At 40.6% G+C, this 16,228-nt stretch overlaps 2 protein-coding genes across 3 annotated transcripts; both read right to left on the minus strand.

Annotated features, from left to right (window-relative positions):
• Positions 1-133: 133 nt before the first annotated feature.
• LOC148089907 (protein disulfide-isomerase) lies at positions 134-7,151 on the minus strand. Its single transcript, XM_087788436.1, has 11 exons — positions 6,986-7,151; positions 6,698-6,898; positions 5,262-5,380; positions 4,976-5,113; positions 4,680-4,787; positions 4,444-4,569; positions 3,469-3,666; positions 3,289-3,409; positions 1,333-1,514; positions 421-510; positions 134-348 (listed from the first exon to the last, which is right to left on the minus strand). The coding sequence occupies exons 1-11, from the start codon at positions 7,149-7,151 to the stop codon at positions 265-267; spliced, it is 1,533 nt and encodes a 510-aa protein (XP_087644562.1). The 3' UTR covers positions 134-264.
• Positions 7,152-8,867: 1,716 nt separating this feature from the next.
• Positions 8,868-14,934, minus strand: LOC148089908 (lipopolysaccharide-induced tumor necrosis factor-alpha factor homolog). Of its 2 annotated transcripts, none has more exons than XM_087810305.1 (5): positions 14,803-14,934; positions 12,315-12,474; positions 12,149-12,247; positions 10,387-10,591; positions 8,868-9,106 (listed from the first exon to the last, which is right to left on the minus strand). In XM_087810305.1, exons 2-5 carry the CDS (start codon positions 12,445-12,447, stop codon positions 9,001-9,003), a joined length of 543 nt encoding a protein of 180 aa, XP_087666431.1. In that variant the 5' UTR covers positions 12,448-12,474; positions 14,803-14,934; the 3' UTR covers positions 8,868-9,000. The 2 variants fall into 2 exon arrangements, with proteins under 2 accessions (XP_087666431.1, XP_087666440.1); XM_087810314.1 differs by having other exon boundaries at positions 14,807-14,927.
• Between the last annotated feature and the right edge of the window lie 1,294 nt (positions 14,935-16,228).

The raw sequence follows: 16,228 nt of genomic DNA on the forward strand, positions 1-16,228 counted from the left end.
TGTTTGACTTGGAGCGGCGAATAAACGACCCGTGACGCACTCTTGATTGTCCATCTTTCTCCAAGAAGCGAAGGATAAAACCTGGGGCGGACGTGACGTTGTGTTGGAGCGACGGGACGGACTCCGTGTTTTGATCGTTTTATTAAGTATTACAGTGTGGGTGTCCGATGAGTGTGTGTCTTTTAGTTTCAACTCGAACCACCAACTAAATTCTGTAGCATCTCCCCAGAATTTATTGAGCCACGAAAACATAACCTTGCACCGTTAAAGTTCATCTCGGGTTTCATTGGCTCGTTTGGTTTCTTCCGCCCTGAGGGCCTCCGTGTACCTCCTCCTCTCCTCGTCCTCCTGAAATCGGCGAGACAAACTGTCGGCGCCCGATGGAGGAACAAAGATTCTGCACTTTTGTCCGACTCTCACCTTCTGCCTGTCGACTTTGGCGTCGACCATCTCTCGATGGACAAACTCGACCAGATCTTCCACGTCTCTCTTCCCAGTGTAAACCACCACCTGTGCACAAAATTCACGCTTTTTAAGGTAAGGTAAGGTAAGGTAAAACTTTATTGATCCCTCAGGAGGTCTCCTTCGGGAAATAGTTTTTTACCAATAGCCAGCAATTTTTCATAAACAATAAAAAATAATACATAAAAAATAAAATAAGAAGAAGAACATAAAGAGGAAGAACAAGATGACACAATCTAAGTCTAAAGATAAAGACAAAGAACATAGGTCAAGGAAAGAAAAACAACAAAGACAAAGGATACAAAGACTAACATGGAACAGAACATCCAGATACTCTCACTGCACTCCTGCCCCCGAACTCAGAATTGTACAATTTAATAGCCCGAGGGATGAATGAGTCCCTGAGTCTATTTGTTTTGCACCTGGGTAGGAGCATTCGTGCACTCATTCTGCTTCTCTGCTCACTGATGACAGTGTTCAGAGGATGACTGTCATCATCCATGATGGACAGTAGTTTGTTCAATGATCTCCTCTCAGCAACTGTCACCAGTGAGTCCAGCTTCATTCCAACCACAGAGCCAGCCCTCCTGATCAACCTGTCCAACCTGTTGACACTCCTCTTGGACACATTTCCACCCCAACACACCACAGCATAGAACATGACACTGGCCACCACAGACTGGTAGAACATGCAGAGGAGCTTCTTGCGGATGTTAAATGATCGAAGCCTCCTCAGAAAGTACAGTCTACTCTGAACCTTCTTATATACATGGTCATTTTCTGACTCTTAACTGCTGAACATATGCTCCATGAACACTTGTATATATTGCCCTAGTAAAACCAGGTGGACCGCGACCTTCGGCGTCTTACCCTCTCTGCGTAGAGAGCAGGAAAGAGGCAGATCCACGGGTACGACTGCTGCAGGGACATGTTGATGTCGTTGGCGGAGGCATCGATGCGAGCGATGACCACGTCCTCCTCGTCCTTCAAGGCCACTGCGAGCTCCTCCAACAGTGGGAACAGTGACCTTGACTCTCCGCTGTATGGAACATCTAAAGCAAAAAAGGTACATCCATTGAACTTTGAGTCTAGAAAAGCCGAAGCTTCAACTGTTTGTTGTCCTAACAGGTCCCTGACTGTCACGACAATTTGAGCTCCAAGCCTTTGTAGAGTCTTTGGACTGCCAGGTTTTTACCAACATGAATTCAGTTAACCACGTGAGGTACGGAGGCTGTATTTGGTGCACATTTTGTAAACTATTTATAGTGTATCTAAGGGCGATGTTTAAAAAAGCACGTCTTAAAACTAGCTTAAGAAATTGCCACGACTTAAGATGAAACGATCTGTAGCAAATGTTTCCATTTAAAATACACTAATCACCCTCCATGGTCCAGTTCACCTTTGTTGGTCTCGGATACTACTTGCAATGAGTACTGCATGGTTAAATATATTGTATCAAGCTGCAGTTGAGAATATGCTTGTCATGCTTCAGTTTTTTTTCAAAAAGTTTTAAGGCGTTTATTTGAAGAACAGATAAACTTTGAGGCGAACAAAGGTCTTAGAGGGAGGCACTAATCACCATCACCCACCTTACTTACGGTGTCAACAAACCTCTCATGACCCCTTAGTGCACACAGTTTATTTAATGACGACTGATTGGTTGTTTGAATACTGTTCTGAATTATATGGCGTTGATGTCGTGTCAAAAATGATCGACAACCTGGATTTGTTGGCTGGGCGGCAAAGCATTATGGGACCGGTTCAGGTCGCCGTTACTGAATGGGTTGATGAGAGAAATGGTACTGTGCGGGTTTTGTTTTATGCAGCCAATAAAAAGGGGATCAATGTGTTATAAAAACTTTCATTTCATGCACGTTTTGTTTGTATAAATTAATAAGTAAGTAAGTAATAGTCATTTGTAAAGATCTTTCCAGACCAGGGACTCTCCTCGTGTCCAGAAGCGTGTTCAGGAACCATCAGTAGATTCTGATCCACAGACCTCAGAGCCCGAGCTGGGGTGTAAGTCTGGATCAGATCACTGATGGAAGGTCTGACCATGAATAGATCTGAAAGTCATAACCTGAATTTATCCTGAAAGAAACTGGCAGCAAGTGAAGAGATTTAAGGATCGGAGAAATGTGAGTTCTTCTACTAGAGCAGGTCAGAATTCTCGCTGCAGAGTTTTGTATTAATTGCAGGCGAGACAGATCCTTCTTGTTTAGACACAAAATAAACTGTTACAATAGTATAAACGAGAAGACACAAACGAATGGATTACAAGCTCCATACTGTGTTATAAAAAGTAATCTTCTATATATAATATGAATCTTGTAAAAACAACAAAAACGTGGGATAATTCTGTATGTGACATTTTTTAGGGTAATAATATATACATGTTTGTTAGTTATTTAATCCATATTTTATTTACATACTACAATATTATTGTTAGAATATTATAACTGACTTTTGTATATACATAATAAACAACATTGTTATGTATTGTTGTTTAAATTAAAGTAAATATTGTTAAAATACATATATGTTCATTCCTCTATTGCGTCAATTAATTATGGTAGATGTTCCACCTTTTGTTTATTATACAGTTTAGGATTAAGTTAAAATGATTGTGCATTTGTTATTATGATTTTTTCATGTCAAGATAATACCGCTGTTGTATTTATTTATTTTAAATGACAGCTCTAGTTCTAGTGTAAAAGTCCTTGTTCCTTCATGCCAACAATTGTATCTCAATAAAATGGCTCCACACAAGTGTTGAAAACTCTCCTGAGGACAGAGCCTCTCTATCAACAGGTATCGTTGACTTACAAAAAAGCACCAGAACAGTCGTGTTGGGGTTGAAGGCGACTTCCTCCAGAGTGGACCCCACCAGCTCCTTCACCGGCTGCCGCTCCCACCCGTCAGGTATCGGCAGGCTCTGCATCTTCGGCTGATCCAACGAAACGATGGGATGTTTCGATGCCTCTCGACACGGTGAATAAACGTTACCTTGGCTTTGCCGTCCAGGTACGAGCGGCAGAAGATCCTGATCGTCGCTGCGTCCGGGGCGTCGGTGGGAAGGTGGAAGGTCACGTGATCGGTGAGGTTAACGAGTCGGACGTGCGGCGCCTCGAACGGCCTGACGCCGAAGTACTCCATCAGTCGGCCATTACGGGGCTCGTCCACGTTTACCAGCACGAATAAAATCTGCGAGAACACAAACAAGTGCGTGATTATGATGACAAAATACTCAATGACTCTGCAAGTAATGTTTGGAAATTATACCAATGCCATCGTAATATTGAATGGTCGTTTAACGTTTAAAATACAGAAACTTTGAATTATTTTAAATGTTATTGTTTTTTTTAATGCATTTAATTAAAAAATGTCTTTATTGAAAGGTTCTTTATCAGATTAAATTTAGAAAAAATCGGATTATTTTCAAATTAAATGCATTTTAATTTAACAGTTTGATATTCTAATTAAAAATTAAATGTATTATTTCAAATGTTGTAGCTTTCATTGCCTTTTAAATTCAATATCATTTAGTGGAAATGTTACCAATATTTTCATGTTGAATTTAAAAGGCTTTAAATCATAACAAGAATTCCCTTTGAGAAAATGTTTGGAATTATTGTAATTTAAATATCAAACACTTGAAACTGTTGTTTAAATTTACAAATGATTGAATTGAATTGAATTGAACCTTCATATACATACATTATTAAATAAATAATTCAAGTTAAAATACCATGTTTGTTTGTATGTTTTAACGTTTCAAGATCTGAAATCCAAGCGTTCAATATTCTGATGGCACTGATCTACTTCCATAGTAATCCTTCAAAGACCTCATGGATCCAGATGGCACACATCACCCCGGAACATAGAAGAATATCAGTCTTAAAAAATCAGGTTCCGATTAAGTGTGTGACTTAATGTCAGATCATAATGACGTGAACACGACGGATCTATTGTTTTCATTACCTCCATCCTGAAGTCCTCCGCAGCGCTGGAGAAAGCCGAGGAAAGCTGCTCAAATTCTGCAGAACTTTTGTTGGCGAACAGCAGGACGTGGTTCAGCACCGGCGAGGACAGGATCCGCGTCGCTGTCTGCGAAGTTCATAAAATATTATAAACAATTAAAGGAATCAAACCAGTTCTTAATGAGGCGAGTGTGTCGTCGATGGATTTATTTTAATGGGACAAAGAAGAGAGTCTACCTCTCCAGAGTACTCGGTGACCGGATCCATCTCGTACACGTTGATGAACACGATCAGCTCCTCCTTAGAAGTCTCGGGAACCATTTTGAGCGCCTGCACCATCTTCGCCTGCACAGAAACGTTAGTATTTATCAAAGAAAAGTTGGATTAAAAAGGTTTTTTACGGAAAATAGTGCAGATACCGCCATCTAGTGGACTCTGAAGACAATGACACCGTTTCATGAAGCTTCATCAACACATCACTACCATCTAGTGGACTCTGAAGATAATGACACTAGATTCAGGGTAATGTGTACCTGTCGAAGCAACAGGACGACATCGGGAGCGACGCCGTAGTTACTAGTGATGTCATCATTTTGAGTCAGAGAAAAATGGACGTCCGGGAGGTCGATGGCGGCCGAGTAAAACACCTGGACCGACTCACTGCTCAGGTCCTTCACACACACACACACACACACACACACACACACACACACACACACACACACACACACCCCCACACACGCACACACACACACACACACACACACATGTTCATAGACATCTTTAATCTTTCAAATCCCAATAATGAAAATGTTGTACCTTAAAGAAACCGATCACTCGCAGTTCATCGGAGCTCTCTGATTGGTTGATGATGAGGTCGGCAGGTGAGCCCGCCCGCCTCCTCAGCCAGGTCAGAATGGACGCCGGTCTCTGGGGAACTTCAGCAGCACACAAAAACATATAAAAACTAACACAAAGAAAATAAACCACAATTCTTAATCATATAGAACCCCAAAATATATGGAAAACATAAATATGATTCATTAAATCAAAATACAATAGGTTAATGTTTATAAGAGATTAAGATTTTTAATTCACTAGTTATGTAGTTACTTTGTTCCCACTGAAGAAAGCAAAATAACAGCATCATTAACGATAAAAAAAATAGTTACAATATTAATTCATCCATTCAAAGTTGGTGGAAATTAAGTTTAACTAGAGAATTCCCCGCCAGGCAGTGGGCTGTCACGAAAAAACGATGAAAGCTGCAAAAGAGTCAAATCCCACGCTGATAATTTGGACTTTTATCTACATTTTAAAGTTTGAATGGTGTTTCTACGTGATGCCAGTGCAGGAGATGCTTTGAAAAGAGTTGTAGATTTGCCACTATTTTGTGACCTCGTCCCGTTCATTCCTTATGGGAAATTGATCACATTTTTTCGCGATTCTCGTGAGAAAAAGAAATAGCAGCGCACGTCCGATGGAGCCGCGTTTTGTTTGCTCAACTGTGCGCAGCGTGAAGCTCACAAATTATTTCCCTTTTTGAATCCAATATTCTTTTATTTTTCCTATTGAAAATGTTATTTTTGCAAATATTCAGCTCATTTTCAAATTATTTAATTTTGACTTTTTTCTATTTAATCTTTTTTTTCACTATCTGTGTCATCTTGATAATTCAAAAAGGTCTTAAACATTTCATATTATCATGGTTTTTAACTACTTTTCATACATAATACATTTTAGCCTGTAAATCCACGGAGACGTTTGGGAGCTAAATGCTACTGATGCTAATACAATTAACAAGAGCGCCTCGGTTTGTGGAATTACTCACAATATTAAAATATACTTATACTAGTAACTTGTAGAATTACTTCTTCTTAAAAATCAACTCAACTATTGCTAATCTAGTTTAAACTGTGACTAGCCCACGCAAATATACTATAGAATATAGAATATATATACTTGTAGTGCCAGTGTTGTAAACACATATATACATTTTTGTACTTTAAAGCACCACTACTACTACTGTTATTATGAATATTACTACTGTGACTTCTATTCATGCTGCTACTACTATTTCTACTTAAAGGCACTGCTATCAGTCCATCAGCCAATGAAATAATGACATCAGATGACACACAAAATAACTAACACAGCCCAGGCAGTCACTGTACTGCACCTCTCTTTACTACACTGTGTTATCATCGATATATTTGATATATAAACGTGAATATGGAGGAGTACTCGGGACTGACCGGGGCAGGCCACAGGGTTGTGTTTGTCGCCGGAGACGTAGAGTCTGATGTTGGGCGGCTGTGTGGCGTCGAGCTCCTTCACCAGCTCCTTCTCCTCCGAGGCGTCGACGATCGCCAGCGTCACCTTTGACCCCTGCAGCTCGGCCACGGCTCCTTCAAACACCTCAAGCACCCTGAAGTCCTCCAGAGAGCGGGCGGCGTCTGCGGGGGGAACAGAGGGCGTGAAGACCTGAGGCTCACCACGAGGACCCCCCGAAGACCCCCAGAGAACGAGGAGGAGACACTCACGGAAAAGCACCAGCAGCTGCTCGTGCTCGCTCAGGGCGCTGTGGAAGGTTCCCCGGTTCAGTCGCAGGACTCCCTCTTGCAGGTCTGCTGGTGTGCTCGCAGTGGTCAGTGGCAGACGAGCGTTCAAGACGCCCAGCAGCAGCAGCAGCAGCAGCAGAGCCTCCATGTCTAGAACTGGACTGAAGGTGCGAGCCGGACAGGGAGCGGCGCCGCGATGATAACCATGTACTTGTGTTTGTTATCTATTTGTCGTTGATTAACTCTTATCTCACGTCTGCGGTATTAGTTGATGTGCACGTCTCAGCTAATACCTCGTTGCACTTTGACTGGCGTAGTACATTTGTCTGGTCAGGATATCTCAGTGTTCCAGTGGCTTTTCCCTCCAATATAAACAAAAATAAAACTAACAAACAACGAGCCACTGAGAGGCTTTGATCTCACCCTCGATCCCATCGATCACTCAAAACATCTCTTTGGTCCCAAACCATAAAAGGTTTGACCAAATCCAACAGATACTGTATACGTATTTTGACATAAAGATACGATACCGTACGGTACGATACTATACGATACGGTACTATATGGTACGCTAAGGTACAATACAATACAATACAAAACGGATACGGTACGGTACGGTAAGGTACGGTACGGTACGGTAAGGTAAGGTACGGGACGGTACGGTTCGGTACGGGACGGTACGATATGATACCATACTGTACGATACAATGCGGTACGGTACGGTACGGTACGGTACGGTACGGTACGGTGCGATACTATACTGTACGGTACGGTACGATACGGTACGGCACGGCACGGCACGATACGATACGGTACGGTAAGGTAAGGTACGGGACGGTACGGTTCGGTATGGTACGGTACGATATGATACCATACTGTACGATACAATGCGGTACGGTACGGTACGGTACGGTACGGTACGGTACGGTGCGATACTATACTGTACGGTACGGTACGATACGGTACGGCACGGCACGGCACGATACGATACGATACGGTACGGTACGGTACGGTACGGTACGGCACGGCACGGCACGGCACGGCACGGCACGGCACGGCACGGTACGGTACGGTAAGATACCATACTGTACGATACAATGCGGTGCGGAACGGTACGGAACGGTCTGAATGGTACGGTACGATACAATACCATACTGTACGATACAATGCGGTGCGGAACGGTACGGAACGGTCTGAATGGTACGGTACGATACAATACCATACTGTACGATACAATGCGGTACGGTACGGTATGGTACGATACGATACGATACGATACGATACGATACGATACGATACGATACGATACGATACGATACGATACGATACGATACGATACGATACGATACGATACGATACGATACGGCACGGCAAGGCACGATACGATACGGCAAGGCGCGGCACGGCGCGGCAAGGCACGGCAAGATACGGCACGGCACGATATGATACGATACGATACGATACGATACGATACGATACGATACGATACGATACGATACGATACGATACGATACGATACGGCAAGGCACAGCACGACGCTAATGTTGCTTGATTTTTTTTTTTTAATCCAATTAACACCAAAAAATGTATTGAATCAAAAATACATTTGCTTCAATAAAAAAACATAAAACTTTCAATCTGTGGAACTGTTTTATTTTGAGTAGGATGCTGGCGTCTTAATTCAATCAAAAGTTGCTGTAATAAAAAAAAACGTTTTAGTTTGTGTTTTTTGGTTTTTAAGTTTTTTATTTTTTTTAATTGAAGTGAACAATCTTTTTTTTTATATATATATTTATTGTTGTGCTTTTTCAAGATTGCATCATAGCTTTTCACTCAGAATATGTCAGATACCATCACTCGTAAAAAGGTTTTTCTACATCATCATTTATTCAAATAACGACTTTATTGTTCAGTGAAAAATAAACGTAATCATATCAACATTTCGGGGTCAAAGTTCACCATCCATTACACCAATCCAGCAGTGAAGTCTTCTGGTATCACCGTGTGTAGATGTGGATCAGCTTCCCACACTCCGGGCACGAGTGATGCGCGTCCTGCAGCCCGCGGACCATGAAGGGGATCAGGCAGAAGCCACAAAACAACCTGGAGACAGAGGATTTTTGAAGGTTTAGTCAACGGTAAAATAAAAAATACTAGTGATGGTCTGATGAAGCTTCATGAAACAGTGTCATTATCTTCAGAGTCCACTAGATGGTAGTGATGTGTTGATGAAGCTTCATGAAACAGTGTCATTATCTTCAGAGTCCACTAGATGGTAGTGATGTGTTGATGAAGCTTCATGAAACAGTGTCACTATCTTCAGAGTCAACTAGATGGTAGTGATGTGTTGATGAAGCTTCATGAAACAGTGCCATTATCTTCAGAGTCCACTAGATGGTAGTGATGTGTTGATGAAGCTTCATGAAACAGTGTCATTATCTTCAGAGTCCACTAGATGGTAGTGATGTGTTGATGAAGCTTCATGAAACAGTGTCATTATCTTCAGAGTCCACTAGATGGTAGTGATGTGTTGATGAAGCTTCATGAAACAGTGTCACTATCTTCAGAGTCCACTAGATGGTAGTGATGTGTTGATGAAGCTTCATGAAACAGTGTCATTATCTTCAGAGTCCACTAGATGGTAATGATGTGTTGATGAAGCTTCATGAAACAGTGTCATTATCTTCAGAGTCCACTAGATGGTAGTGATGTGTTGATGAAGCTTCATGAAACAGTGTCATTATCTTCGGAGTCCACTAGATGGTAATGATGTGTTGATGAAGCTTCATGAAACAGTGTCATTATCTTCAGAGTCCACTAGATGGCGGTATCTGCACTATTTTCCGTTGTTTTAATCAACTGTTCTGATGAATCATCATTTTTAAACTGAGGGCGCCACCTACTGACCTCTAAACAACATGACACTGTGTCATGAAGCTTCATCAACACATCACTACTGAACAAAAGCTGTAGTTATTTTCTTTTTTCGTTCCAATTGCTACTTTTATTTGTTCTTGTGCTGCTCCCCAACTTAATACGGAAATATTTACTATATGACTGTTTATGAACAACGATGAAGTATTAATAAATAAAGAAATGTGTAAATAAATATACTGTTTATGTTGAAATGATAATAATTTAAAAAAAAGTTTGTTAAGCAGTACATATACACATATATTATGTCTAACCGTGCACATGATAACGATAATAATTAAAAACAATAATATTGATCATTTAAAAACAAACCAATACAATTATGATAATAATAAATAGAATTTATAAATAATTCAAATATATTCAACAAAAATGCATTTCGACGATATCTATTAACCAACTAAAATACTTTAATTTTCATGAAAGTGTATTTCTTAAAAGCGTCTCACCCCATGAGGACCAGCAGGAGGCACATGCACCAGGCAGCCTTCCCCGGGACGAAGGCGACTCGGGTCGTGACTCGTTCCTGACAGTGAGGGCAGCGAACGACGGCAGGTGCGTCTCTCAGGTGAGACGCCTGGACACCGGCACCGGACCGAGGCTGAGAAGTGACCGCCTGTGGCCGGCCGGGGTCCTGAGGTAGATGGACCCCGACTGGCGAGAGGAGCAGGAGGTCATGATAAAACAAAAACAGGGGGAAATGAAAGCAGTGCTGTGTCTCAAATCGCATACTTCTCTTAGTATACTAGAAGTTAGTATGCATCAGGATAGTGTGCGTACGAACTAGTACGCAAATTCTCCACGGACAGTATTGCTGTGTCTCAAATCGCATACTTCTCTTAGTATACTAGAAGTTAGTATGCATCAGGATAGTGTACGTTCTAACTAGTACGCAAATCCTCCACAGATAGTATGTCTGAAATCGCATACTTCTCTTAGTATACTAGAAGTTAGTATGCATCAGGATAGTGTACGTACTAACTAGTAACTAATGCTCCACAGATAGTATGTCTCAAATCACATACTTCTCTTAGTATACTAGAAGTTAGTATGCATCAGGATAGTGTGCGTACTAACTAGTACGCAAATTCTCCACAGATAGTATGTCTCAAATCGCATACTTCTCTTAGTATACTAGAAGTTAGTATGCATCAGGATAGTGTACGTACTAACTAGTACGCAAATTCTCCACAGATAGTATGTCTCAAATCGCATACTTCTCCTAGTATACTAGAAGTTAGTATCATCAGGATAGTGTACGTACTAACTAGTAACTAATTCTCCACAGATAGTATGTCTCAAATCACATACTTCTCTTAGTATACTAGAAGTTAGTATGCATCAGGATAGTGTACGTACTAACTAGTACGCAAATTCTCCACAGATAGTATGTCTCAAATCGCATACTTCTCTTAGTGTACTAGAAGTAAGTATGCTTTAGGATATTGTACGTACTAACTAGTACGCAAATTCTCAACAGATAGTATGTCTCAAATCGCATACTTCTCTTAGCATACTAGAAGTTAGTATGCATCAGGATAGTGTACGTACTAACTAGTAACAAATTCTCCACAGATAGTATGTCTCAAATCGCATACTTCTCTTAGTATACTAGAAGTTAGTATCATCAGTTTAGTGTACGTACTAACTAGTAACAAATTCTCCACAGATAGTATGTCTCAAATCAAACTCTGCTGCTACACACTAACAGGAAATGACGCGACAGCTTCTTCTTCTACTACTATTTAATGATGGTTTCAACCAGCTGTAGGAACACTAGCGACACCTGCTGGCAGCACGTTTTGCAAGTTTGAAAGAAGAAACAAAGAAAAAATATGAGAAACAAAATATTCGCGAGATATTTAAGCTGGTATCAGCACCAAAGACGTGTTTATCCTTCTACTGCTGCGGAAAATGCACCTGTTAGTATACATGTATATATATATATATATGTATATATATATACATATATATATACATATATATATATATGACGTAACTTCCGTTTACAACGTCACTAAGATGGAGTCGTTAAGTGTAGAAAGTGTCCATCGATCCTCAGTTTTGAGGGCATTTTAGTGACAATTTAGTGTGTATGATGCACTCAATTTCGCATACTAAGAATTGAGACGCACTTACGCACTAAAGATACTAACTTTGAGTACGCAAGTATGCGATTTGAGACACAGCAAAGGAGTCGTGACGTCGTACCGTGAGTGGTGGGGTGAACGGTGACGTTGTGAGAGCGGGGCCGGGTCTCGGCGGGCGGACCACGAGGAGGCGTCAGGATGGGGAACGGGTCTTGAGTCACTAGAAGAGAAGAACACAAGAGTGTTTCCTAAAGATGAGGGGATGAAGAGGGGGGAGGATGGATTACCTGCCTCCCCATAGGTGGGAGGTGGAGTCGGAGGAGACGAGAGGGAGGCGTCGTAGGAGGGAGGAGGAGAAACGGCTGGTCTGCCTGAAAGTACAGGGTGGAGTCTGGCCTCGTTGTACGTCGGGGGGTCCATCAGCCCATCATCTGGTCAAACCGGATTCTGCAGATTGAAGCGAAAAACCCCAAATATTGTTGGTGCTGAACTAAAAAGGATTTGACAACAAACTTACAGGGGTGTCAAACTGGTCCAGAAAAGTGCCGAGACGGTGCAGGTTTTTGTTCCAACCGGTCAAGCACACGTGAGTTAACGAATCAGGCGTCGGCTTAAACAAGCAACACTTGACTGTTAATCAGTTGATTACTGTCTTCAGACGCCTGATTGGTTCAACTATAATGTGCTTGACTGGTTGGATCCAAAACCTGTACCGGCTCGGCCCTTTTCTGGACCAGTTTGACACCTGCGATTTAAACTGTCAATCAAAGATGGTCAGTTGCGCAACAACTCGCTAAGCTAACAAAGGTTTATTTTAATTTTAATTAAATGTTTTTTTTATTCATGAACTTTTTAAAAAGTACATGTTGTCAGTCGGCCAATCTTCTGCTCAAACCGGATTCTGCAGATTGAAGCGATAAAAAATAAAAAATAAAAAAAAGAGCTAAAGATTGAGTCACGTGTTTATTGTTAGAAAACTCTGAGTCGTACTCGACTTCTGGGAAGGATCGTAACAGAGGTGGTCGTGGTGGTAGATATAGAAGTAAAAGTATGTTAGTAATATTAGTTATCGTACGCGTAGTAGTGAGAAAACTGAAGTAGAAAATAAACAGTAGTAGTAGCAGAGGTGCTGGTGGTAGTTGTAGATAAATGTATGACTAGTACAACTTGTTTAAGAAGTAGGAATACAAATTAATGTAGAAGTAATAGTACTAAAAGAAGAAGCTTTAGTAGTGGACGTGGCGGTATTAAGAAAAATAATAAATGGTAGTAGTAGTACTTGTAGTAGTGATGGAAAAAAAATGACAGTAGTAGCATGACAATAAGTCACACTAGTAGTAGTAGTTCTGTAACATGCATTTGTTGTAGTTGTAGGACTAATAAAAATATAAGCAGTAGTAGTAGTGGGGGTTGGTGGTGCCTTTTAGTGGAAATAGTAGTAGTAGTTTTAGTAGTAGTAGCACAAATAGAAGTCACAGTAGTAATATTTATAATAATAGTAGTAGTAGTAGTAGTGTAACATGTATTTGTAGTAGTAGAACTAAAAAAATAGAAATAACAGTAGTAGTAGTAGAAGTAGTAGTGTAACATGTATTTGTAGTAGTAGAAAAAAAAAATAGAACTAACGGTAGTAGTAGTAGGGGTGGTGGTTTAAAGTACAAATATAAGTAGTAGTAGAAGTAGTAGTACTATTTGTAGTATAAATAGAAGTTACAGTAGTAGTATTCATAGTAGTAGTAGTATAAATAGAAGTAACAGTAGTAGTATTCATAGTAGTACTAGTAGTACTAGTGCCATTTGTATTAAATGTGGTAGTAAAAATAAAACAAGTAGTTGTATTTGTAGAAATACAAACAAACAGGAATTGTAATACTTTTAGCAGTAGTAGTCGTAGAAGTAGCACTAGTAGTAGTAATTAGAAGGAATAGAAAAAGCAACAAGCATTAGTCTGAGTAGTACTAGAAAGAGGTAGTAGACATACAGGATTAGGTCATAATAAAAGTACTAGTGGTAGAAGTAGCAGAAGTAGTGATTATACAGTAAAGCTGTAATATAAAAACACAAGAAAGAACTGCTTCAGAAACAACGGTCACAGCATCGTGAGCAGGAAGAGGAAGTAGTTGAAACAACAAGTAACAGTAAATAAATAACTAATTAAGATTTATTTGTAAAGTGCCTTTCACAGACCAGTGTAGTACAGTATTGGCTACACATATTTGTGAGTATAATTACACATGTACTGTAGTAGTACTTATAGTAGTAGTATTAGTATTATGAATAAAAGTCACAGTTTAAGTAGTACAAATAGAAGTAGTACATATAGTATAGTACTAGTTTAATTTAAATTAGTAGTAGTACAAATTAAAGTAGTAAGTATTAGTAGTTGTGGTGGTGGTATTAGTAGAAATAGTAGTAGTATTAGTACAAGAGGAAGTGTTAGAGGTGGATCATAAAAGTAGTACAGTTTTTATTATTGGCTACACGTATATTTATACTTTCTTACTATACTTAAACTAAACCAGAACAAATACATATTCAAACAAATATTCTTGACAAGGATTTGACAAAAAACTCATACATTTAAACTGTCAATCAAAGATGGTCGATGGCGCTAAGCAAAGAAAGTTTTTTTTATTTTTAAATTAAATTTTCTTCAGGAAACTTAAAAAAAAAGTAATACTTCAATGACATGTTGTTCAGGTTCTGTATTAACACGACAACGTTTCTGAGAAAACAAAGAGTTTTTATTATAAAGCGAAGAATGCGTCGACACACCTGCCTGATCATGTGACTTCTCTGGACGTCCAGCATGTTCCTTCAGGTCCAGCACCTCAGTCTTCGCACGAGCCTCACCTGGACGCCCCGACTGGCACCTGACCAGGTGTCACGGCAGGTTTAAGATCTGGAATCTGACTTGGCAAAGACGCAGAATCTCAGCTGCCTGTTCTTTTTTTGTGACATCACATCCTGTTCAACCTGTTCTGCTCTGGAATGTATGAACATCTTTAAAACACAACCTCCTCTACCTGTTCCACGAACTGAACTTTGTTTTATTTCCTAACAAGCTTGACAACGACCGGCGCACATTGATGACACATTTGTTAGCACAAAACACGGCTAAGCTAATGCTAACGAACGAGCTAAAAACACGACCAAAGGAAAGTAACCACACAAACATAAACTTCCCATGAAGACATTTTCTTTTATAGAATTGTGTAGAACACACACACATAAACACATGTATTGCGACGCACACATAAGAAAGAAGACACGCAAACAAACACAGAAGTACAGGAACCCACACAAACAAATACACACCCCAACACAGACACACACTAAACAAACAGACACCAAAACCCCAGCACAGACACACACCAAACCAACACACACCAAAACCCCAGCACAGACACACACCAAACCAACACACACCAGCACAGACACACACCAAACCAACACACACCAAAACCCCAGCACAGACACACACCAAACCAACACACACCAGCACAGACACACTCCAAACCAACACACACCAAAACCCCAGCACAGACACACACCAAACAAACACACATCAAAACCCCAACACAGACACACACCAAACAAACACACACCAAAACCCCAATACAGACACACACCAAACAAACACACACTCATACACAAACAGACACACACCAACCAACACCTCATACACAGACATACACCAAACAAAAACCCCCAAACCTCCAAACAGACACACACCAAACACACCCCCATACACAAACACAGACACAAACAAAACAAACACACAGCCAAAGCCCAACACAATCACATACAACACATACACACACACAGACACACACTAAACAAACACACACAAAACCCCAACACAGGCACACACCCCCATACACAAACAGACACACACCAAAAAAAAACACACACCCATACACAAACACAGACACACAACAAACCACCACCTACCATACACAAAAACACACCAAACACAGCCCATACACAAACACAAACACAAAAAACACACACCCATACACAGACACACACCAAACCATCACACACCCAAAGCCCAACACACACCCATGCCAAACAAACACACACAAAACCCCAACACAGGCACACACCCCCATACACAAACAGACACACACCAAACAAACACACACTCCTTACACAAACTGACACACACCAGACAACCCATCATACACCAACACAGACA

Source organism: Callionymus lyra, chromosome 1, assembly GCF_982586985.1.
Source record: "Callionymus lyra chromosome 1, fCalLyr1.hap1.1, whole genome shotgun sequence".
Classification (NCBI taxonomy): Eukaryota; Metazoa; Chordata; class Actinopteri; order Syngnathiformes; family Callionymidae; genus Callionymus; species Callionymus lyra.